The 27,251-nt window shown below is 40.1% G+C and overlaps 1 protein-coding gene across 1 annotated transcript in view; it reads left to right on the top strand.

Moving 5' to 3' along the window:
• The window catches only part of LOC124787684 (baculoviral IAP repeat-containing protein 6), a 329,612-nt gene that overhangs the window by 136,824 nt on the left and 165,537 nt on the right, over positions 1–27,251 (top strand). Inside the window, exons 27-34 of the mRNA XM_047254541.1 lie at positions 187–396; positions 493–704; positions 862–1,145; positions 1,355–1,539; positions 1,628–1,738; positions 1,863–2,147; positions 11,178–11,508; positions 23,765–24,258. Coding sequence (XP_047110497.1) covers positions 187–396; positions 493–704; positions 862–1,145; positions 1,355–1,539; positions 1,628–1,738; positions 1,863–2,147; positions 11,178–11,508; positions 23,765–24,258 — 2,112 coding nt within the window. The remainder of the gene's footprint in view (positions 1–186; positions 397–492; positions 705–861; positions 1,146–1,354; positions 1,540–1,627; positions 1,739–1,862; positions 2,148–11,177; positions 11,509–23,764; positions 24,259–27,251) is intronic.

Genomic DNA, 27,251 nt, shown 5'->3' on the forward strand with positions numbered 1-27,251 from the left:
ACTTACTTGGCCACTCATATGTTGCCTGTGGTTCATGAACTAGGACATGACTACAGGAACCCACACCATGAACCACAAAACAATTTTTTTATTAAAATATTACTTAATTTACAAATTTCAAACATTATTGTATTTTATATTCATAGACTTACTGCTTCCTATACTGTTTTTATGTCTATTTTGCAGGAATGTGTGACATTTCAGCATCAGCTAAATTTAGTGTGCAGTGTGATAAGACGACTTGAAACAGCACAAGGAAAACTGGCTGTCCTTCCACAGATTCGAGACACTCAGAAATTACTGGCAATTTGCTGCACAGACAAATTGAGAGTCCTGGGAGAAGGTCTTCTTGATGTTCTTTTGTATCTAGTCTATGAAATAGGCCCTGTTCCAAGGGTAAATAACTTCTCAGACATTTACTGCAGAATGAAAGCATGGTATTTTCCTAATGAAAATTTCCTGCTAATGTAATTTTGGTATTTGCTCTTTTAGGTTCCGGTCTCCTTGTACAATATATTTGATCAGAGTGTATGTGAAAGACTCTTCCATTGGCTCTGTGTACGAGAAGACACTCACATCCAACTTTCAGCTTGCACACTCTTGGCACGAATGTGTGGCATGCAACCATGGTGGGGAGATTTTCTTGCCTCAACTCTGAGTCGTCTGTATAGTTCACAGAACACAGCTGTTTTCCCACAGGATAGGTATAAACTGGAAATTTTACTTTCATGTGTAATAAAAAATGAAACCACATATAGTGAAATTCATTAACTTGCTTTTGCTTTTACAGTACTTCATTTTGAGTGATGTGTTGGTATAGAAAGATTTAAGGTTTTGTCTGATATCTGTTGTATTGCTCAGGGTCTTCATTCTGTTGACTTACCTTGGTCGTAAGTCACTTGCTGGAGGAGCATCACGATCGTCAGTCTTAGATAGCGTTCTGTCAATGCTGACACGCCTTCTGTCACCTCTTGCCACTCCTCAGCATTCTGCCTCAGGATTTCTACGAGCTGAGATGGATCTCTCTCAGATTGGATGGGTGCTGCTGTTTCTGTCTGTCTGTCTAGATGCCAGCTGTAGTACAGGGGCAGTATGTAGTTCCAATGGTGATGAAACCACAGAGAAGGCTAAGGAAAAGGAAGCAGGTGCGTATAATGTGCACTATGGCTTTTAAATGTAGAGAACACAATAGGAGTGTGGATTAGAACTGTGGAGTATTGCCTAAATGTAACGTAACTAGGGTTACTGTGGGCTGTTGATGGAAAAGTTGTGTGTTGCAGATAGTACAGTTGTGAAATTGAGTAGATTAATCAATATCTTGGTGGAATAAAATGAAATGTTGTCTTAACTGCAGCAGCTACTCCATCACGGTGGGATTTCATACAAGGAGAAATGGCGATGCAGCGGAAGATGGCAAGCTCAGCCCGTAGCAATGCTTCCAGAAGCTACAGAAGAAAGTTACAGAAACGCCTGATGCACCATAAACAACATTTAGAGGATATAGAACTTTCTAATAAAACTTACCATGCCTCGAAACAGGTACTTGTTATTTGGCAATTTTGACTGTGATGTTACATTTCCTTTACTTTGTGCTGTTACAGCCTGAGATACTAATTTTATTTTTAAGGCTCTTTCTGCACTGTCTAGCCAGGCAGCTAATCTCTCCAGCAAGTTAGAGGCTGCTTTGAAACAGCAGGAACAATTTTTTAAAAAAACTTTGAAGCAACACTCTGCCAAGGTAACTTTAGAGTGATTCACTAAATTTCTATTTTATTGTATTTATTTTTGTTAATAGTAAAGTATTACAGGAGCATCATAACTGCTTCGGGCCAAAAGAAAGATGATGTATATCTGTTTTTCAGCATATCAAGGACATACTACAGATACGTCGAACGGATGGTTCACTGCTGTCAAAGCAGTTTAACAGTCGTGGATCACAAACGAGGAGCGGAGGTAGTGGAGGTGGTAGCAGTCGAGTAGGGTCTGAGCGAGAGGAGTCTGAGACGACAACACTTACTTCAGACCCTCGTGATCCAGTCCTGTTATTGCCACAGGAACGATGTCTACCAGTTGCTCGGGGTCTTGTGTCACTCGTGCTTAGCATGGACTTCACTTGTAATATTGATATGTTCCTTCTTGCTTGCAAGGTGTGTATCAAAATTACAAATAAGTAATAACTCTTTTTTTTTCTCATTGTAAGTAAATTGAATGTGCTATGTACCATGTAAGTAAATTTTTTCATGAAAATTGTCATACACAATCCAGTCACATTCTGACCACCTGCCAAAGGCCTGAATAACCACCTCTACATCGCAGACATGGAGGAAGAAAGTGAGGGAAGTTCTGGAAGGTACCGACAGGAATCTGAAACTCCAGTGCATGGCCACGTTTCTTATTTAAGGATCCACTGCGCGAACAGCCTGATTGAAATGGTTCCACAGATTCTCGACTCGGTTAAAAACCGGGGAGTTTGGTAAACTCATCCTGGTGCTTTTCGGACCACGCGAGCTGTGTGACACGTTACATGATGCTGCCGTGCTGAGGAAAACACAAACTGTGTGAAGTCAACAGCCATCTGTCTGACAGAGCATAAAATGTGATTCATTTGAAGAGGCTACCTGTTGCCACTCAGTGAACATCCAGTTGTGGTACTGACATGCAAATTCCAGCCTTTTGCAGCCTCTTGGTTCACGTGGGCAGTCACTTACTTAACAGTTGCACGTCTATTCACCTGTACACATCTTTGCAACGGTCATTCACTCGTATCATTTGTGGCCTGTGGTTCACCACAGTATCCTCGGTGCCAGTTTTCAATTGTGCCATTTAGCCATGTACTTTATATTCTAACCAGTGGCTGCATGCGAACAGTTTACAAACTTAGCCATTTAGGAAACACTTCCACACCTGGCCCAAAAGCTATTGATCGTGCTCTTTTGGACGTCAGATAAATCTCTCCATTTCGACAGTATGCCGGCAACTGTACTGTTTCCCCTTGACACAATTTATATACCCTGTACTACTAGTACTGCCGCTTGTCTGTGAGCAGTTATTGCACATTAACATCAAAAATAGGTGATGGTAACATTAATGTGACTGGGTCATGTATAACAGTGTGAATGGTGTTTTGGTGCTTGGATGCTGTATTGAATTTATATGCTTATTTAGTTGTAAAATCAAACAATGGAAAATCCAGGATGGAATGTAACAGTACTATGAAAAGGATAATCGCTACTTGCCATATAGCAGAGATGCTCATGCTGCTGAAGCTTAAGCTTCAAGCATTTTGTTGACTGAGAACTGTTAACCCTAATCCAAAACTTTACCTTGGTATCCATTTACATGAAGTTGTTGGAACTTTCAAATTATTAGTCCTTTTATTTGGCAGTAAGTTAACATCATTACCATATGTATGCCAGCTCAAAGCAAAATGCACGAGGAAACTTAATACCCTCAGATGTCTCAGCAGCACCTTTTTGTGCAGACTGCACAGTTCTTCTGCAGTACTACAAAGCTTTGATTTTCTCTTTCCTGGCCGTGGATGTGTTGCCCGTACGATGGTAGCACCATTACTACAGAGCTTGTTAGGCCCTGTCTACCACAGCGACATGCAGCTGGCAGCTGTAGCTTTGAGTACAAGCCCTGTATGTAGCCTTCTGGTGTAAGCTGGTGCCTCGCCACTGGCAGTCAGGCACCAACGATTTGTGGGGAACTATGTGGTAACAGTCAATAATTCCAGACGTTTATGATTCGCCAAAAAATTACTAGACCAGTTGGGGTTTGATTGGAAACTCTGTGCAAGGATCTCCGACTGCTTTCTCTTGCCTGAGTGCATAGTGCTTCCTCTCAGCACCCACTGTGGTATGTACCCATCCTATGATTTGAATAGACCTCTTCCGTGGCTCTTAGGAAAATGCTGACATACCATTCTCAGATGCCTATTCAGTTTGATTCTCCACAACTACCCAAATTTGACACACATGTACACAGATAAATCGAAACTTAACGAAAGGATTAGTTATGGTTTGGCACTCTTACAAGGGGACACAAATAGTATTTTCTGCCGAGTGCATGAAGTGTATACGCTGCAGAGTTGGTCGTTTCTCTGCAATACTTTAAAACTCACACAGCGAAGGTCCTTGTGGCCTGTAGTGATAACATGGGCTCCTTAAAAGGCATATCTCAGAACTGTCCCAGAAATGTTTTGGTCACCAAGCATCAAAGACCTATCGGTTGACCTCCAACACTTCAGAATCTCCGTACTCATCTGGGCGCTGAGCCACATACGTATTTCGGGAAATGAAAAAGCTGACAAATTAGCTAAAGAAACAACCACAGGGACAAACATGAACTTGTAGAACTCGGTATGGACCTACATGTGCAACTGCAACATCAAATTTTGCAAACCTGGTGTATGGGCTGGCAGGCTACCACAACCCTCAACAAGCTGAGGGGAATCAAGGGGACCACCATGGTGTAGCACACTTCTCTCCAAGCATCTTGTAGAGATCCCATTGTGCGGTACTGACTACTTATCGGCCACCACAGACTTACCAGTGAGTTTCTTTTACACCAGGAGCACCCTACCCTGATGGAGCTGTGGTGATGCAGCTATGGTAATCATGTCACGATAGCCGATATTCTCACAGTGTTTCTCCTGCTGGCTGGTCTGAGACAAGCCATCGACTTGTCTACGTTCCTTCTTGAGGATGATGGGACAGCAGCTAACAGTCATACATTTCCTGAGAGAATGCGATTTTATTACAAAATTTAAAGCACTTTAATGTCCAGTGTCAAAGTTGGTTGTGGGGGAAATACCTCTCTAACTTATGTAACTGTTTAAGCTAGTTAAACAGTGAAAAGTCGAGGTTGGGCTATTAACTGTATTATGAAAAGGATAGATTGTTTTAGGATTCTCCGCTCCAGAATCACCCCAGCCTCAGCCTATGGCAACCTACTGTCCTCCACCCCCCACCCAGCAGTTTATACCCCCTCTGTCCTATCACTTCTTTCCAGGTCACATCCCCTCACCCTCATTCTGCTCTGGTCTCTGCCAAAGCACCTGCCGTTCTTTTCACCTTCTTTGCTCCTCTCTTTTACTGCTCCCCATCTCTACCCCCACCCCCACAGAATCCTGACACTATGCCTGGCAGTCTTGTCCAGCTACCATCTAGTTACTGCACACTCCGCCAAGCAGTGCTGACTCATCTTCCCCACCCGTACGCTGCTACACCCCCCCCCCCCCCCTCCCTTTCCCCATACGTATTGCTGCTTGCGTTTGACATGGCAAAATTGCATTCTGACTGGGCAGTTAGGGATCGCGGTCATGTATGCACGAGATGTGTTTGCTTGTGTGAATCTGTGTGTGTTTCCATTCCTTTTTTGAAGAAGGCTTCAGCTAAATGCTCAGTGTGTGACAGTCTTTTTTGTTGTGCTTGTCAGCAACTCAATGCGTCATCTTTATGGTGAGTAGCAAGTTGCTTAAGCTGATTAGCTATCTAGTCTATACAGTCTTCATTATTTTACCCCTTTTTAGTCTTATTGATTATGACAATGCTTCTTGATGTATCCTTAACTGATCGGCTACAACTGTTTTTAGTTACCTAAACTAATGTCGTGCACATTTTCAACCACGAGGACAAGGTCAGAGACCCTGAAGCTGACAAGTTTATTTTTCTCATGTTGTTTTAAGTGAATTTTCAACGAAATTGGTTGATAGCCAAGATGTTGAGTCCCTTTAAACCTATGATGATGATGATGATGATTGGGTGGAGAGACACCTTAAGGCATCAGAACTTGTCTTCGATAAACGGATTAGGGTAGATTATGTCTGTTGGCTCCAATGTCTCCACCTCTGTTTTTAAAATGTATCTATAATCTATCTGCAATCAAACAGCTGAATATCCAGGATGGAACAATGACAATATTATGAAAAGGATTGTTGCTACTCACCATATAACGGAGGTGTCACAAAAAGAGTGAAGTATGGGGAAACAAGATGAAATCTGAGGGAGTAGGCCCACAGTAAAACAGGGTGTATACAACCCGGGAGATATGGGAAAAACCCGGGAATTTTTTTCATCCGGGAGAAAACCGGGAAAACTTGTGAATTTTTTAGAATGTCGGGAATTTTTCCTTGTTTTTGTTTTCAGTTAAATATTTGTAATTTTGACTGGTAGGAACCGATACTCTAACAAAGGATATTACTGTATCCCACTACTGCGGAATAATACTGTAGCAATAAAACATGAATGAGAGAAAAAACGAAAATAAAACTTAAATTGCGAAGGGAATGCACCATATACAGTAACAAAACACAGTGCTCATACAAGTGTCTGCCAACAGCAAAATGTGTCAAAGGCTTCGTAACAACAAATTGCCTCCGGCGAGCGTGACATCACAACTGTTTACATTAGATTCTTTTCAGCAGTTACAAGCGGGTTCATGCGCATGCGCAGTTGAGTAGTACCTTCTCTTGCTTCTGGCTACAAAATGTTGCTGTTGGCTGTGTAAGCAGTCGCAGCTAGATGCTACCGGGAAAAATTTTACTGGAGCACCCAAGCTGTCTGATTCATGCATGCGCAGCAGGCACAGATGTATTGGGGGGGGGGGAACCTTGTTTCACAAAGCGCCTAGCATCCAGCGCACGTTAGTCTGTCGATTATATTCATATGACTTTGAAACGCATCCCTGTCAGTTTTTGAACATTTTTGAACAGATTCTAAGCTGATTTCTGAATGAATCGTAAGTTAATTTGTGAATGTGTGCATAGTGTACATGATGTCTCTGTCAGGGGAATCCTCATCACATGTAGAAACAAACTTTCCTACAGACCAAAGGGGCTATTTGAGCTGAGTGAAGTAAGGCTGAACGGATGAATGCCAACCGCTGTCTGATTATGTGGTTGATTGGGTTTGCGAATGATGAGCATTGTTATGATTACTAGTGAAATCCATAGATTCAGAATACCAGAGTGGAAATAAATGAATAACAGGTAGAAAGGTAACATATTACCTTCTCGGTGTAACCAAGGAAATGAAATTGTGACAGAAAATTTTTGGCATTTCATTACCGGCTACTTCCTCAGATTTAATCTTGTTTCATCATACTTCATCCTTTTTGTGACATCTCCACTATGTGGTGGGTAGAAACTATCCCTTTCATAATACTATCTGTAATCAAGGTAGTTGATTTTTGAAAGCATTAAATAGAATAATGCAAGTGTTAAGTCAAGCAGTATTTTTATTTTCATTACAGATTTCAATTTTTAAAAATTTGGAACTTGAAATACCATACAAGACAACAAATTATTAGAAAAACAGCGGAATAATATCCAAAAGTAAATAAATTAAATTGTACCTAACCTTCCCATTCTTTCTCCACAAAGTAACTTTCAATACTACCCACTTGCTGCCTATAGAAATTCTGAGAAACAATTGATTTCCCTAACAGTCGGCACTCAAGGAATCTCGGAGTACAGCTTTCCTGATTTCATGATGTGATATTTTCAAGCAGTGACAGCCTGAAGTCAATTGTTGCATCTTTTATTATTTTGGGGAGCTGCTAAATGGGTGTTCCTGCTTTCACAAAGTGCTCCGTGACTTGAAAAAGGACAAGATCAGTCCCCACACATAGGTCGTTGCAGTGTGCTTCCATAGTTGTTTTGAGTGCAAAAGGTTGTTGTGAAATGGGGGACAGTTGGACTGATGATGAAATTCTGAGGCTGCTTGAAGAATCTGGTTCTGAAATTGATGGTTGTTTTGCAATAGATTACGGTATTTTTGAAACGGACAGTAACCTGCTTTCGTTCTTCATCTTATAAGCAAGAGCCACACAGGGAAGTTGAAAAAGCTTAGAACGTCTGGGGGCTGCACTGATCACTGTGACCCAACTGGAATGTGTTAACATTTTATCCATTTGTTTCGCTAATAATCTGTTATGTGATTTTGACAAGGTGTTTGAAAATAAACACTATGAAGGAAATTATGTTACTGAAATTGTCATGTACCGGGTGATCAAAAAGACAGTATAAATTTGAAAACTGAATAAATCACGGAATAATGTAGATAGAGAGGTAAAAATTGACACAGATGCTTGGAACGACATGGGGTTTTATTAGAATAAAAAAAAATACAAAAGTTCAAAAATGTCCGACAGATGGTGCTTCATCTCATCAGAATAGCAATAATTAGCATAACAAAGTAAGACAAAGCAAAGATGATGATCTTTACAGGAAATCCTCAATATGTCCTCCATCATTCCTCAACAATAGCTGTAGTCGAGGAATAATGTTGTGAACAGCAGTGTAAAGCATGTCCGGAACTATGGTGAGGCATTGGCGTTGGATGTTGTCTTTCAGCATCCCTAGAGATGTCGGTCGATCACGATACACTTGCGACTTGAAGTAACCCCAAAGCCAATAATCGCATGGACTGAGGACAGAGGTCTCGGAACCTGGGAGGCCAAGCATGACGAAAGTGGCGGCTGAGCACACGATCATCACCAAACGACGTGTGCAAGAGATCTATCACGCGTCTAGCAATATGGGGTGGAGCGACATCCTGCATAAACATCATATGTTCCAGCAGGTGTTTATCAGTCAGGCTGGGGATGATGTGATTCTGTAACATATCGGCGTGCCTCTCTTCCGTCACGGTGGCAGTTTCTGACGTTTTGCTGTCCAGTGCCATCTGTCGGACATTTTGTGAACTTTTTTTTTCCCCCCCTCTAATAAAACACCATGTCATTCCAAGCATGTGTGTCAATTTTTACCTCTCTATCTACATTATTCTGTGGTTTATTAAGTTTTCAAATTTATACCGACTCTTTGATCACCCTGTACTTGTTTGCCAGCAGATAGAACTGAGGGAGTGAAAATTTCAATTATTCATGTTATTTTAAAGGATTTGCCCAGAGTGACGACAGGTGTTACCAAAGAAAGGTTCATTCCTTCTTTCTAGTTGGGCAGAGCAGCTTCCAAAGAGGGGACTGATACATCTCTTCTTGTTTTATTTCCTCTGAATATCCCATGATGACTCCAACAGTCAGATGCAGTTTCAAGAGAAGACTCCCCAACTGGTTTGCTGCTGCTGCTGATGCCAGCAAGCAAGCAAGATCTTGTTGACAAAACTGCTTTCTATTTGCTTGTTTGGCTTACCTTTTACTGCTCTGCTACACTGTTGGCAGTGCTGTCATCAGGCATAATTAAATAATTTTGGTAAATAATAAAAATGTAATAAATTGTTACTAGGCTCATTCAATACAATGCCCGCTGTTAAGTACTGATATGAGTAAAAATACCAGTATTCTTTCCATGCTCCTAAGATGGTGCATCCTATAGTAACATTGAGGATAGACAAAGATGAGAAAAATCCCCTTGTTCTCACATCCTGGAGTCTTCCTAATTAACATTAGTATCTTAACCCACTTTCTTCCCTTAGCAAGGAACTTTTAGTTTTAAATGCTAGGATAGTTTCTTGTACTTTAATATGTGTGAATTGGCAGTACCAAGAATTTTTTTTCCTTAACCCTTTCGCTGCTGCTGCTGACGTGCTGTCTACAGTCTGTGCTTGTTGTGGATTGGCAGGAGAGCCAACCCAGGAATCTAGAGGAAGCCGAAAGGCACGCATTTTAGCTCACACAGGCTGGCGTGAGGTCTGGATCAGGACAAGGAATTTAGACTTTAGAAAAAAAAACGGACTAAGCTGGCGGAATACTTTAATCCATTAATGGTGAATGTCGGTCTGACGGTACATGATTAACAAGATCAATAGCGACTGATAATGGCGCCTTGCTAGGTCGTAGCAAATGACGTAGCTGAAGGCTGTGCTAACTATCGTCTCGGCAAATGAGAGCATATTTTGTCAGTGAACCATCGCTAGCAAAGTCGGTTGTACAACTGGGGCAAGTGCTAGGAAGTCTCTCTAGACCTGCCGTGTGGTGGCGCTCGGTCTGCAATCACTGATAGTGGCGACACGCGGGTCCGACGTATACTAAAGGACCGCGGCCGATTTAAAGGCTACCACCTAGCAAGTGTGGTGTCTGGCGGTGACACCACAGTGCTAATATGCCTTTTCTTACGGCTATACTGCTCGCCAAATGTTGGTGCTTGTTCTGAGAGATTGCATTCCAGCCGATATGAAGTACTTGCCATACCATTCAAAGAAAACAATTAGCTGAAAAACTTTGATTTTTGCACATCTTACAGTCTGATAACTTTGCTCGAAAAAGGACAGAATTTCTTTTCATTACATGCCATTGTGACTGCGCTGAATCAAATTAAGTAAAACATGTGCAAAATTGCAAAATTTTAAAGATTTTGCAGAGGTAAAAATGCAGTGCATAAACTTAGCATATGCTTGATTTTAGCTCATGTATTAGAGTAAGTGAAATGTAGGTAAGATATCAAAATTACTTGAAACTTGTTTAGTTACCGAGGTGTGGAAGTTCATCAATGAGAGGTTAGCAGCTCAGGACATATACAGGTGCCTATAACCCTGCAGGGAAAACCGAACGGCGCATGTATATGCATCCTCAGCACGTGGAGAGTGGTGTAGCATGATATGTGTACATGCCCAAAGCAGCAAAAGAGTTACATTAACCACACACTAGCGATTCCCTTTCTTATTTTAAACTACTCTCCCTTTATGGATAGGGTGTAAATAGTTTAAGGGAGATTCCTCCCTTCATCAGATTCATCCTTTTGTTAGTTGAATAAAGCAACTTTTTTTCTGAATGCTTCCTTTAAATTAAGACATCATTTGATGGTTTTATATGTGAATTAAAATTGAAAATCTGTTGCCTCACAATAAGCTATATATTATGTCCCAACGAATTGACTGTGTGGCTATAGAGTACTTATTTGACCACAAAATGATCAAATTTACATTATGGATCATTTTGTCTGTATAATTGATTTAAACTTGCAGTGTCAAAGTGATACTAGATGTTATTGAAAAATGTCCTGTTGTGGGAAACAGTTTGATTGTGATTGTTGTAATACAAGAGAATCAAATTTGGAATTAGGTGCTGAGAGGCAGATACATAAATGTGGTTATAACTACTCTACTTGTGAACTTTACTCGTCATCCAGAGATGAAACTCTCACATTTACGAATTTTTACACGTATTTATAGTATTTTCTTGTATATTATCTCAAAAATGGATAATTTCTGTTTCAGGTAATAGCTCGGATTGTGGCTGTTGCACGACCTGCAATATCATTATCAGAATTAGTGACTCAAGAACAGTTATTACATCTTATCCATCTTGCTGTGTGGAATGACCAGCACAAAGCCTCATGGGGTGGTCCATGGGCATCCCATGCCATTAGCTGCTTGCTTCAGGACATACTTGAGGGAACGCGTTTATTTCGTGAAACTGATCCTGAGCTGGTAATATCTGATCACGAAGCTACTCCTCCTCCATCTCATCCAGAAGCTGCTAGCAGCAGCACGTCTCAGCAGGAGGATGCGTTTGCTGCAGATGACAGCTCTGAAAGCGGAAATGCTGGTGAGTATATATAAAAATTTTGTTTTATTGTATTTGAACCCTTCTTTGTCTCTTTTGTGCTTTCGTATAGAACAGTAAATTTGTATTCCATCTGAAATTGAGGCAGAATTAACTGATATGTAGCATACTACTGTTTTTGTGTCAACATTTAATTGGAGGTAAAAACTTCATTCCATTTAAACAGTATTTGTGGTTTATGCTTTATACTTAAAATAAGGTAAACACTTTATCTTTGTTACAGTTAATAGTCTTCTCAGTATTAATTTTAGTGCTCCATCAGTCCTTACAGTTGAACCATTTATCATTTTCTCAAAAGACTACACCAGTCATATTTTTCAAGGTTAATGACAACTTACTTCTTAATTGAAGATGAAACACTGCAATAAGTTAACAGTTAACTATGCTAAATGTGTCCACTGTAAAGTAGTTCTATGTATTTCAATGTGAAGATATCTATTGTGCATCATTGTAATATCATATTACAGGTCTACAGCCATGTTTGGGAGTGTGGACACAGTTAATGATCACCTAAATATGTACATAGTGCTTTCGTAGAACCACAGGATTACTAGAGAAAAGCAGTGTTGCTGCATTGTGTCATTGTCTCTGCAGCCTTGCTGCTTTGGATCACATTCAAATTTCATTGAATGGTTTTGAATAATCCCTAGCTGTTCTACCCTGAATTCCAGAGCAAAAACTGTGGTTGCACTACACTTCAAATGGGTCAGATCACACTCAATGGCTTGTAGTCCTATGATGTTGGTAGAGATGGGTTGTCTGGGAAAGGGCAGGGTGTAAGTGTCTAATGTTGTCAAGAACATAGGCCTGTTGCCCATTGCACTGCAAATAGTTATTTTTAAACCAAGGGATGTGTCGGTATCAATGCCCCGAGGCAAGGGATGGTTTCAATGACACTTTTTATGCCGCCTTTTGAGGCCCTTTTGTGTCGATCCTGTGTGTCGATGTATCTTATATGTTTTCCTTAGGCACCCATAAGAGAAACTTGTTATTTTAATTCTGGACGTCACAGTTCTGATCTCCATTGTAGAGGCATCATACAAAGAGGTGAGATGTGGGTAAAGGTATTGTGAGACATTCATATTATGACATGTGCATGGTGACACTGGACAGAATTGTGGTGAAATCTTTTGCAAGTCTACATCAATAACCCAACTTGCACGTCACATGAACTTCTGACCACTGATCTTTTTTTCATATGTGTGTCGTCAAACCTGAGGGTGATGTCACAGAGCGCCATGCTTTTGCACCATTACAGGGGAAGGTTGTAGGCACCTTAGAGCCAAATTCCAAACTTCTGTGTTGCATTGGGAGACAGTTACATGGTTTCAAAAAAGTGCCTCTTAATTGTGTTGCATGGTGTAGTTTAGATGAAGTCTTCAGGGATGTAATTCTCATTCTGTGCACTCTAACACTTACAGTTGCTGTATTACAGGAGACTTAGGTGAAGATAGCAAGGACGGTAGTCGATAGTCTTACTCTCCCTTTGCTGTGATCTTGTCTCCAGTTATAGGGCTTTAGCAGTTGCACATCTGCCAATTTCATTCAGTTGCATTTGTGGAGAAAGGATCTTCCAGATGCTCTTTAAGATTCTGTAATTTTTGGTGCAGTGTTTCTGATGAGATGTTGGAAGTCTTATTAAATAGTTCATATCATTTGATGTGGATTTATATTCATGGCTTCTTTTGGGCACCAGCTTTCTGTCTTAGATATAAATAGGTGTAACCTCACAAATTATAAATCTTTAGATATCAGAGAATGTATGCAAAGGATGCCTGGTTTTGGAATTTGTATATGAATCATTGCGTATGAGAGTAACAAAGTGACTTGACCTTTTTCTTTACAAAGAAAATGATTGTATGAAAAATAGAGCAATGACAATGAATGTTAGGTCACTAGAACAACAAAACGAGATAGCTATACTTTGAAATTAGTCCAATGTCATTTTTGTGAAGTTATTTAAGTAAATATGTGGTATGAAAACAAACCTTTAGTTCCATCAATTATTAGACATGTGACTCAGAATTATTAGATATCAGATATGTAGCTTTCCTATCATACCATTGCCTGAGAAAAAAGGAAAGCTCCCAGAAGACACAGTTGTATCACAGTGTAACTTCGTAAAATTACACACCTTCGGCTGGTATATAAATGATTAGAATTGCAGTTCTCTGCAACTCGTAGAATGGTCACCAGAATGCATTAGTGTTGCCTGTGTTCAGTGTTGTTATCAGACCTGCTAGGATATGCAAGTGGCAGGGGTCAGATGTTGAGCAATCACTATGAAGGACACAGAGGTGCTCCATACTTGTGAAACAGCATTATGAGCATCTGACAGAGTTTGAACGGTGCCTCGTAGTCAGTCTTCGCTCAGAATTGTGCAATACCCATATTTTTTGAGTCATTTCGATGTGGCAGTGGACTGATGTTGGACTGCGTGGAATGTGAGTGATACACCGTGCCAAGACTCCCGTCATGTGTGTCTGACCACGAGGGAGGATTACCATATTATGCTCCAAGCACAGTTTAGTTCCTTCATATCTGCACATGCTATATGAGAAAGTAATTGACTTCCTGCAACATTCTACAACATACCGCACCATTGGTTGGAGAAGGGCAGCAGCTGGCCTAGGTGAGAACCATTCCATGGTTAGGCTGCCGTTAACATCACCACACAGATGGCTGCATTTGGAGTAGTGCTGTGACTGGGAGGCGTGGAGCGCTGATGAATGATATCGCATTGTATTCAGTGATGAATCACAGTTCTGCACTACTCCAGACAGCCATTGTTGGCAAGTATAACAGCACCAGGCCCCCACAACCGCACAAGTGGTCGACTGTGATGAGCGAACAAATTGAATAGATGGCCGGTGGCCATTAGAGTGGTAAACTGACGCGCGGAGTTCAAATGTTTATACATCGCTTTTGGTTATAAAATGCATTCCCTTGAGTTACGTCACAAACATAATGCCTCATTTAAATACATTACTACAATATACTTTTTAATTTATGAACAAACAGCAACTATTCACCGTTCATGAATTTATCTTACGTACTACATGGAATCTGCCGTAGCTAAAAGTTATATACTGGACCCCTAGCATTTTTCCTAGTTCATTTACGATAGACGTACGCAAAATGCATCAAAATACTCGAAGATTTGCCCACTATATTAATAGTTATTTTCTGACTCTACCTTACTTTAGATTTTATGACGAAAAGTGCGTTATATATGGCATAGTACTTTGGCAACTCACGACCAAATTATCAAATGGTTCAAATGGCTCTGAGCACTATGGGACGTAACATTTGTGGTCATCAGTCCCCTAGAACTTAGAACTACTTAAACCTAACTAACCTAAGGACATCACACACATCCATGCCCGAGGCAGGATTCGAACCTGTGACCGTAGCAGTCGCGCGGTTCCGGACTGCGCACCTAGCCAAATTATCAAGTTTCAACCTAACCTAGACCATGAAAACACTACCGATCAGCCAACTTTCTTCAAAATGATCAGAACATATAAAATGGTATTCTGTCGGTCGGAAATCTTGCCTCCTGACAGCGTGTAACCATTTTTGTAACAGCTGTGGTTTTGAGAAAGGAAACCTGCAAATAGATGCACAGACATTATGCTAATACCGTGTTACAAAGACATTAAGCAAATGCACTGACATACAAAACAAAATATTTACATACCTGTGAAATGTAATATTCGTTCCTTTCTCGAATTTATTTGTACAATTAATCGCTGCACAACTCGTCACCATTGTACTTCTTTTGATTGGAAAGTACAGACAGCAGAATTACGAGTAATTAATACTGTATGTACACTCCAACAAATATACAACGTTGAATCAGGGTCTTCATAAACAACAATACTACACAACACATCAGACTACAACCACTATAATGGCATCCAGCCGAAGGTTCAAATTATCCCACGACTGCAGCGCCATCAGTGAGTCTAGTTATTTTTTACAAGGTCTTTGAACAGCACCCTGGATAGAGGTCCCATGCCCGATATTCATAAGAAGCACAGTGATGTTACTTCTGGTGTTGTGAATTGGGGATCCTTTGGGTGTGACTTCAGGTTATGGTTGACAGTGATTGAGGGATCGCTGACTGCACAGGGATACATCATGGAAGTTCATCCTGCACCCTCACATGTTGCCCTTCATGCAACAGTATCATGATGCCATTTTTCATCAGGACAATGCTTGTCCATTATTGGCATGTGCATCTATGAACTGTCTGCATGATGGTGAGGTTACTCCTATGGCAGCAGTGCTCCAGACATGTCCCCAATGGAGCGTGTGTGGGACTAGGTCTGATGTAAACTCTGCTGCAGTGCTGGTATCCAGGATATCAAGGACCAGTTACGACCGTTGTGGGCTGACATGCCTCAGGAAAGCCCTTCTCAACCGAATCAATGCATGCTTCCAGACCAGAGGGAGGACATTATTATACTGACAAGTGGACTCGTGCTGCCATGTTCTTTGTAATATTCTCTCAACCCATGCAGTTTCATTCTGTTTCCTCCTACCCCTCTGAGTGCTTCATTGCTTGTCAGGCAGTGTATTTAATAATTTCATTCATTAAGATGAAGTGGTAATAAATAAATAAAAATAAACTAATGGCAGTATGGCAAAGTGTTGTAGGGAAGAAAATAACGATTAAAACACAATTTTGATAGAAAGATGTGGGAAAAAACAGTTACTGTTGTTTGGGTGAGACCTGTGCTCTGTTAATCCAGTGATTGTCATGTTGTTTAGTTTCATTCTTCAGACAGCTCATTCTGTTCCATCTATAAGGACTTCTACAGGCCATTGCAAATTCACCCCATGCCCCTCCCCCGTTCCAACCAACCCTCCCCCGCCCCCCCCCCCCCCAACCACCACCACCACCACCGCCACCACCACCACCACCACCATCACCACCACCAATCTCCTTCATCTGCTCCTTACTTGTTGATAGTTTTGTTGAGATTAGAAAATATTATCCATTATGTGTTTATATTATTGTTTTTCTAATTAAACTTGATTGCTGGTATTTTTCCCTTTTAGTTTTTGTGCCTGTGAAGGGCCTTCAGGTATCCCTTTTTACCGATTTTGAATCCTGAATAGAGCTTTTAACATTGATGTGTGGGTTTGCTATCTAAGAGTTGTTCTGTCTTTGTCTTCAGGAGAAAATTGCTTTCATAATTGGGACTAGTAGGGACATGGCGACCCCACCGCCCAGTGGGAAACCACTGCAATCAGCAACCCGAGTATTGGTGGGAAAACCATACTTTAGTGGGTTAGGAGGAAATGCCAACCCAAAACCCGGAACATCTAGGGTTGTGCCTCTGCGGTTAACAGCCGTAGTTGTAAATCGGAGCTTTCTCCACCCAAGATTATCTACCTTCGAAAGTCAACCATGGAAAGGTCTTTTAGGAAAAAATTTCCACCGTCCTGTCCAAGAATGCAGGAGAAGGCTACTTTGGATTCGGTGGGTAGCCACCTAGAAGGCGTCAATGAGTCGGAGCATTGGCAATCACCCATTCTTATGCTAGTTCATAAGAACAGGATCAAACAAGATCAGATCAACTACATTGCAACTCATAATATTAATTCTCTACTTAAAGTAGGAAAACTAAAGAATTTGATGGATGAACTAGATAAACAGAAAATTTTAGTAGCAGGACTCCAGGAAATGAGAAATACTACAGAAGAACCATTCGAATCACAAGGGGAAACCTGGAATAAGGGTTATGGAAGAATGTCCCCAATTTGGAACTGGGTTTATAGTCAATGTGAAAATAATAGATATGATTATCAATTTTCATGCCATCTCCCCTAGAATTGTACCTTTGAGTTTAAAAATATCCAACAAAATTTATACCATCAGTAATGCCCATCCCCTGCTAATGAAAAGAATTTTCTAACACAGACTAGGAGAGAAAAGGTTTGGAATCTCTTTGACCAAACAATAAACCAAGTAAATATTAATAATGTTAAGATCCTATTAGGGGACTTCAGTGCCCAACTTGGAAGAGAAAAGAAATACCGGGATATCATTGGGAAATGGGCTCCACTTAAACAAACAAATAAGAATGGCCAAAGACTTGTTGAACTCTGTAGAGAACACAAACTGATCTCAAAGTTCACATACCTCAAAAGGAGGCCAAACAAGAGTAAAACTTGGAAACATCCTGATTGGAGAAAATGAGAATGGGAGCTGGATCATGTATTTATGGACAAATTCTTCCACAGAGAAATCTACAATGTTAAAATATTAATAGGGGTAGATACAGGTTCAGATCATTACATTGTCAAATTCAAAATTAAGTTTACACCACTAAAAAAGAAATCAAAATGCAATAAACGAAAGAGGAACTTCGATCCCCACCAGTTAATTAGAAATTATAAATATAGAGAAGTCACACAAAACATAAAACTGACAGATAATTTAGAAGAACTGGTTCAGATCCTCAGGCAACAAGCAGAAAATTTAGCCCCATTGGACCCACATAAAAGACATGTCTGGTGGAACTCAGAGAAGAAAATGCAACCAACCTCAAAAATATCAGGAAAAAGTTCACACAAATTATCAGGCAAACCAAGAGACAATAACAGAAAGATCTAATCGACTCAGTAGGAGAAAATTATCACAAAACCAATTCCAGAGACTTTTACAAAATGTTTGGAAGACAATTACAAAAATTTGCCCCTCCCACGTTAATGCCAGAAAGGGAAGATGGAAAAATGGCACATAATGACAAGGAAAATGCCAACATGGCAAAAGCATTTAGTAAACTTTTGAATTGTGAAGAACCCCAGGAACTTTTAGCAATTAATACACACATACCCATCAAGACTCCAACTGATCTCATAAATCCTCCAACAATCCAAGAAGTGGAAACGGCACTCAGAGAGATGAAAAATTATGAGGCATGCGGAAAAGACCAAGTTTTTGCAGAAATATGGAAATAGGAGATGAGGTACTGGCAGAAGTAAAGCTGTGAGTACCGGGCGTGAGTCGTGCTTCGGTAGCTCAGTTGGTAGAGCACTTGCCCGCGAAAGGCAAAGGTCCCGAGTTCAAGTCTCGGTCGGGCACACAGTTTTAATCTGCCAGGAAGTTTCATGCCAGTGATACAGTTCGAACTTCCTCACACATGGCCCTAACAAAAATCTGGATAACAGTAAAGTTTCCGGAACATGAGACCACAGCCATAATCCACTCACTCCACAAAAAAGGAGATAAAAGCAACCCAGATAATTACAGAGGTATCTCTGTCGTAGACTGCACATACAAGATTCTCTCCAGAATCCTATACAAGAGGATCAAAGAGCAACTAGAGGAAGAATTAAGTGAATATCAAGGAGGCTTCAGACCTTGCAGAACCTGTGCGGAACAGATCATCACTTTAAAATTAGCCATTGCATATTACAAGAAACGAAATAAACCTCTTGTAATAACCTTTGTAGACTTTTAAAAAAGCATATGATTGTATCCGTAGACCTTAAATGTTAAAAATCTTAAGAAATTTTGGGCTCCATACAAAATTAATCAAATTGATAGAACTAACCTTAACCAACACTGTAGCCATTCATCATAAAAACAGGTTTAAGACAAGGAGATTGCTTGGCACCCCTGCTATTCAACTGTGCTTTAGAATACATATTGAGGGAATGGTACAAGATTAACCCAAAGAACATCCAAATTGGAAGACCCAAAGACAACATAAGTTTAAACTGTCTAGGATTTGCTGATGACCTTGCTCTCTTGTCCAGCAGTATTCAGAAAACCAAGCAAGAAGTTATCTCACTACAGGAAATAGCACGGAAAATTGGTCTTGGAATATCCTTTGAAAAAACAGTCATCATGTTAAATGACTCACAACTCATAAACAAAATTGCCGTAGGAAACCAAGAAATGAAAACTGTAAATAAATTTAAATATCTGGGAGAAATCGTAACACACAACCTCAATGAAAAGCCAACATGGCATAACAGAATAAACAAATTGAGTAGAGCACAATATATCACCAAGAACACGTACAACAAAAAGAGCCTGTTTATAGCAACAAAATTAAAACACTACAGAACAGCCATTCAGTCAGAAATAACATACTCAAGTGAAACTGTCTTCAAAACAACTAACACTGCACAAATAGACAAAATATTCAAAAGAGAGAGAAGCATCATCAGAACATGCATCAGCAAATCATACCAGAAAGATGGACACTGGAGAGTAGCTACAAATGAAACAGTCTACAAGGAAATAGAACCGGTAATGAAGACAATCAGGAAGAAATGCATTTCATTTTTCGGACATCTAATCAGAACACCAGAGAACAGGATCGTCAGGAGAATAATATAAAAATTGCGGAATAGTAAGTGCAGCATTAAGTGGATTACAGAAATCAAGGAAGAGATGGATGAGCTATGAAGATCTAAGAAACAAAACTGACAAAATCAGGAACCTCACAGACAAACAAACCAGACTGAAAACGAGAATCAACAAACAGACAACAGGAATGGTGATTTCTGATGATGAAAGGATGAGATCTGAGAGAATGAAGTAGTATTGGGCTGACAGGAAACTGAAAAATTCTTTGTATAAAGTTGGCTAGAGTGGTCCAATGAAGGCCATAAAATGTAAATAAATTAATTATTTGGGACTAGTTGCTTACATATTAAACTTGTCTTACATTTCTGTCAGGGGAGAGATTTTTTTCAGTCCTCATACCGTAATTGCAGTTACTTCTAAATCACTTCACTTTAGGATCTCGAACGTAAGATTGTACTCCTTGTCCTGTTTTGTAAAGTCTGAATTGATTTATTTAAATTTTCCTTTTACTCATTTAAAATTATAAAAATTTTCTATTGATTTGTTTTTCATATTTATTTTTCATCTTAGAATTTCACAGTTTGCCTCTAATATTTGACAGCATTCACAATCCCATATTTATTAATGAAGATGTTCTTGCAATCAGGAATATCTATATTTTCTCCTTCACGTGTTATATGCTGTCATTCTAGATTAAATTTGCATTTTTAAATACAAGTACAAAATTTTGTTCAATTTTCCATGTAGTTGGAGACCTGGCGGTAGTTCTTTCTTTGACAGAGTGAAAGAATTTTTATTCTTGCCTCTTTGTTTTTGTAGTGTTTTAGCTTCTTAGTTTACTTTAGGAAGTGTTGTATTTGTTAAGGAAGGATTGCCTCAGTTGATTGATGACCAAAAGGAGACTGCCTTACGTCTGCCATTAAAATTTGATCGCATAACTGTTCTGTGTAGTTCCAACTGTCATTGAACTAAAAATTGACATGTTCAGTGAAGGTATTTATAGCTACAAATTACATATTATTCATCATAGTCACAAAGAAATAAGGTGAATGAATATAAATACTTACAATAGTCTGAGTAGAATGTCAGTTTCATCACAGGTTCACACACACACACACACACACACACACACACACACACAAAAACACAAATAATGGTTTATCCCATTTTTACTCATGTTGTTGTAAGCAGTAAATTATTATCTCATGTTATGTTTATTAAGGTTTGCACAAAATAAATCACTCTACCATGAAAGTATAACAGTGCAATGTTAGATGGAAGTAAGTATTCTCAACATAATTTTTCTGTGCATCGTTCAATGAAATCTCTTATATTGGACAGCCCAGCAGTTGCCTACAAAACCACTGTCAGTATTTTCATTTTGTGTCCTGTTTTGTGACGTTGTTAGAAACATGTGGTTGTTTTCGCCTGATTTGCTGCTGTTACTACTTGAAAAGAAAGGCTAGTTATAGTGAGTCATTTGGAGATGAAGTCTGTGCGTTTCATAGTCAGGAAGTGAAATATTTATGTTTTCATTCAAAGATTATGGCTTGTTCTGTGGAAGATCATTGCACGTCACAGGTTTGGCAGTGGCATGACGTCGATGTATCCGTTCTCTGAAAGCACTTAACTGATTTCCGTTCATGAGGTACTGCAGCCATGCACATTAAGATGCTCTCAGAAGGTGGCAATGTTTTGTAGGTCTTTAAGCTCTTTCTGGGTGATGAGTTAATATCTCAGTTGAAGACATTAACAGTTCGATGCAGGTCTGGTTCAGAACAGTGGCAGCCAAGAAGTGAGGGATGTAATTTTTTTGCCACCTATAATTTCATAAGGCATAGTGAAGATACCTGAATTGCAAATATATTGGTCACACAATGATATCTCAGATGAACCATACTCCACACTGAATGCATTTTAAAAGGAGGTCAGTATTGAACAAGAGTCCTTCCAGTGTGCAACTGAGCTTTACAAAATCAGTTTGAATACACTCTGGAACAACCGGGAAATCTGGGAACCTTTTCATCCAGGAGGAAACCAGGAAAAAGTGTGAATTTTTTGAATTCTGGAGATTTTTCATTGTTTTAGTTTTCAATTATAGTTTTGTAAGATTGACTGGTAAGAACTGATACTCTAACAAATAATTGTACTTTGGGCCTCTACTGCAGAATAATATTGCAGCAATAAAAGGTAAACAAGAGAAAAACATCAAAATAAAATTTAAGCTGCAAGGAAAGTGCGCCATTTACATTAACAAAACAAAAAGCACACACAAGCGTTTTCCAACAGCAAATTGTGTCAAAACTGTAGGATGAATACCTTGCAATACTTTATATCAATAAACTTTTTCCGATGAATGCGGCATCACAACTTTTTACATTTCTAACAGGTCACAGAAAAAATGTTGTGAATGGTGTTTCAGAAGTGTTACTTTCAAGGTAAATTTCCTTTTATTCAAGATGAATTGTGATGTGTGGGAGAGTGTACAATGAATTTTTTTTAATCACAGAGCATTTGATTCTCATTCAAAACGTAACACTTTCAGGACCACCCACTTAGAAAAATTTTGGACCCATAAGACTGGACATTTATGTCATTATTTAAAATTTTAGTGGCACATTTCTGTTTGATATATCTTAAAGGATAACACACACAAAAAAGTCCAATATTCTACATAAAAGCTTAGCTTTCCTTGTACCTATACAATATGTATATTAATTTAAACCATAACTTCTCCTATTTTTATGTTTGCACTACTTAACAGTGATGTTGCTACTGGCTGACTACATCACGTGTCATATGCTCTGGTTATCTCCTGCCATTGGCTGGGTAGGTCACATGATGTGAGCTATGATTTGCTGAGAGAGAAGCGCGTCACAATCTCGATTTCAATGCTTTGGAAATTAACATGTTGTGTTTGTTGGAAGTCGTATTTATACTTTCATAATACCAAAATACGCAGTGTACATGTTGCGACCCATCAAAGATTTTTCCAAAATGTGCTGTTTTTTTCTCCTGGGTTTCAGTTCCTATAGTGCTGGGAAGTTCTATGCCAGAGTATAAAACCTTCACCATTCAAAGGATTGACTAATTTTATAGTTTCAAGGGAAAATGTACTGTTACTTAACATGGAAGAAAGTGTATTTTCACCAGGAAATGAAACGTGTTTTTTTTTCCACTGGGAAAATTGGTATTTTCACTTGGGAAAATGTGTATTTTTAACTGGGAAATCCAGGAAATTTTTTTTTTTCCTTTCCACTTGTATGCGCTGAAAATGCTCGAAAGGTAGTTGAGTACATCTTTCAGAATAATTTGGACCTAATAACAACTGATTTGAAATGATTGTGAGTATGAAAAAGAAGACAAAAACTGATTCTTTTGGCAGCTGTTCTATATGCTACTGGGAAAACCTCCTAAGCCTCATCCAACTGTGGAAAGTCTTTTGCTTGCATAAGTAGCAGCTCTTTAATTTGGACTGTGTGGTTTGGTGGAGCATCCCTTCATTGCAGCAGATTTTCCTTGCTGTGGATTAAATATTACCTTTTCCATTTCTCTTTACTCACTTTGTTGTAGAACACAGAAATCAAACACAATACAGTATACAAGAAACAGCTATTGGGTGCTCCAGTTCTGTAGTTCATAGTGTTTGCTAGCAAATGATGCCGCAGTTAGTAACAGGTGAATACTTCTTGACATCATCTTACTTGTGCAGATTTTCTCTGCTGGTGGTAGCAAATGAAGGGTCTTGTTATGGAGAATCTGTAATTATACAGTTCATTCCAAAATACCAAATATTTCTTTGCAGTCATGGTAAACAATTTATGTAACTGTGTTTACAAATTACAACAACTTTTTGGGTTGTTTTGCTTGTTTTTCTCTAACATAGTCATTATTTACACACAGGGCCCTCAACTTCCAAGGGTACTGGAAACTGTTTCCAACTTCCCTCGCTTCTGGAATCGGATGACAGTGAATTGGATGAGTTCCTCGATGACATTTTGGAGCGTGGAAGGAGTCTCGCAAAACGCACTAGTACTGCTGTTGCAAATCGTGCAGCTTCAGCAACTGGTATTACTGGGACAGTGGCTTCTTCGTCATTGTCTGTTGCTATGGATGCTCGACTGGAACTCGGTGTGGGAACTTGTGCAGAAGTTGCCCTGCGTAGGCTGGCTGCTCAGGGTGCCCACAACTTGGCACTCAGTGTCACTGCTCCAGTTATTGCTCCTCCAGAATCGGCTCGCCAGCCGTACAACTCTGCCACTGCGAGTAATCTGTATGTGCACGGGCTGTTACCGTGGCAGCAGGCCGCGACTCCTGACGAAGATCACGGGCTTCCTGGCAGCTTAGCAATGCTTTCCCGTTGTTTCGACACTGTCTTTTCGGAGCTCCATACACAGGTATGCTTTTACTCTCCACAAATCATTAAATAATAACATAAATGTAATTATGATGTAAGGATCTAAAAAGATTTGCCATCTTGCCATACATTTGCAGTGTGTCATCCTATTAAAAAAATTCATCATTACCTGTCATTGTGCAAGTGACAGTATAGTTGACAGTGTCAACAATGTTGTGACACTACAGCATTTTTTGGTGCAGGAAATCATACAGTGGTCAGAGTTGCTGCTCTACTAATGGTAGATGCAGTGAAAAACTGAGAGAGAGAGAGAGAGAGAGAGAGAGAGAGAGAGAGAGAGAGAGAGTTGATGGGCAAATGGGAATGTAATTCAAGAACTATTCATAGCTGAGGCATTGTCATGAGTTGGTGAAAAAAGTTAAGCTCTCACATGCTATGTTATATAATAATTTGTAACTGTTCTTTACATAAACAATGTTATGGAAAGGATAGATTGCTGCTCACCATATAGTGGAGATATTGAGTCACAGACAGGCACAACAAAAGGACTGTTAAGCAAATAAGCCTTCGCCCAAAAGGCCTTCTTCTGGAGTAGGCAAAAGACACACACACACACACACACACACACACACACACACACACACACACACACGACCACTGTCTTTGGCTGTAAAAGCCAGAATGCGAGTGACTGTGCATGATGGGAGAAGTAATCTGGGTAGTGGGGGTAAGGAAGAGGTTGAGATGGGGGTAGGAAGAGATAACAGGATAGGCATGGGAGCATGCAGGGTAGATGTTCAAAGAGGATAGGGCAGCTAGGTGCAGTCTGGAGGCTAGACAGATGGGGAGGGGATGGGGGAGGCAAAGGGAGCAGAAAAAGAGAGAAGTAAAAAGACTGTGAGTGTGTTTGTGGAATGGAAGGCTGTGTAGTGCTGGAGTAGATATGGACAGTGATAGGTGGGTGAAGGACAGTGACTAACCAAGGTTGAGGCCAGGAGGGGTCTGGGAATATGCGATATATTGCAGGGAGAATTCCCACCTGTGCAGTTCAGAAAAGGTGGTGTTGATAGGAAGGATCAAGAGTGTACAGACTGTGAAGCAGCCACTGAAATGAAGAACATTGTGTTGGGCAGCAGGCTCAGCAACTAGGTGGACCAACTTGCCCAAAGATGGCCATTCATGTGGCAGACAGCTTGTTGGTTGTCATGCCCCTGTAGAATGGAGCACAGAGATTGCAGCTTAGCTTGTATATTCAGTTCATCATAAGGAAAAGCCTGATGCAAACAAACACAAATCTGATGATTGGTCAGAAGCCATAGCACAATACACTGGTGATGTTATGCTCTATGAAGTAAGTCTTTCTTATGTATGAGATATATTATTACTAAGATACATTAAATGAAATTTTAAAAACAAAGATGATGGGCTTACCAAACAAAAGCACTGGCAGGTCGATAGACACACAAACATACACACAAAATTCTAGCTTTCGCAACCAACGGTTGCTTCATCAGGAAAGAGGGAAGGAGAGGGAAAGACGAAAGGATGTGGGTTTTAAGGGAGAGGGTAAGGAGTCATTCCAATCCCGGGAGCGGAAAGACTTACCTTAGGGGGAAAAAAAGGACGGGTGTACACTCGCGCGCACACACACACACACACACACACACACACACACACACACACACACACACATCCATCCGCACATACACAGACACAAGTTGGGTTATGTCGTTATGTCCATTGTTTTATGCCACAGATGTAGATAAGTCTCGTAGAAACATGGAAAACAATCATTTTCACAGCATTGAGCACACCGTACAAATGCTGCATTTTTACATTTGCCACTGTACCATTACAATATGAACCCAACAGAACTGATCTGACTGGAACCAAGTTAAGGGATTTGATCCAAGAAATAACAAGACTGTTAAGCTGGTAGATGTACTGGGACTAACGCATGCAGCTATCTCACGTCACTGCTGAATGCTGGCGGGATATTTATTGGCACGTTATAAAAGAAGAGTAGAAAATGTGGTGCCAGGGTGGCTTCATGGAGTCTGTTGTTGATCAACTCGTTATCAGCGTAGCAGGTGACAGTTCCAGAACTGAAATGTATTTCTAGGATTTGGATAGGGAAGGAGCTAAGAGATTACCTGACAAGTGACTGTAATTAATACCTTGATTGGCTTCAGTGTTCAACAGTACGGTGAAATCCCTGCAGTATGCTTTTGCATCCCATGTAGCTCGCTCAGAAAAATTACCCTGTGTTTACGTTTGGAATTTTCATCACTCTTGTTTATAATTAGAATACTATGTAAGGTAAGAATGAGAGCAATTTATGATTTCCGCTTGGTCACAAAGAAGCACATGGTAGTGCTGGACTTTTGCCAGATATTATTTCATTCCTTTTAAAAATTAAATGACATTTGAAGCTATATTGTTTCTTTGCGTGACTCTTTTTACATCTGAACTGCAGCTGTTCGTACCATTGCAGCTTAGTTGGGCCACAGGTTAGCCACTGCTGTCAGAGTTTAATGCGCCATTAAAGCTGTTGTCTAGCGCTATCGCTCAGTCTATTTGCATTCAACACAGCATAAAACATATCCCTATGATCGCACTTGCTGTACTGGTCACAGCTTTGCTTCCGCTCCACGTGACATGAAATCCAATGAGATCCAAGCAAACACAGAAGAATACGTGGTGTAATGTTTACAACAGGTTTATTCTTATGATGAATAGAATATAGATCGCATGACTGCTTTCACAAGTTGCTCTGCCTTTGATGTGATAGGAGATAGGGGGCTAGTGGAGTGTGTAGCCTTTATTTCAAGCCAGGTGGATGAAACACTGGCAGTGAATGTGATTCAGTTGTCCCTGAAGTGTGGAATATCCTCCCCACCCCTCTCACAGTGTTATTCCAGCTCCCACTGAAGATACACACTGTCCTTGTTTGTCTCTACTCCACCCATGCTGCCAACCCCTTGCCACATGGTTAATATCCCTGTAATAGACCAAGATGGAAGACTTGTCCCA

This window comes from Schistocerca piceifrons, chromosome 1 (genome assembly GCF_021461385.2).
Source record: "Schistocerca piceifrons isolate TAMUIC-IGC-003096 chromosome 1, iqSchPice1.1, whole genome shotgun sequence".
Classification (NCBI taxonomy): domain Eukaryota; kingdom Metazoa; phylum Arthropoda; class Insecta; order Orthoptera; family Acrididae; genus Schistocerca; species Schistocerca piceifrons.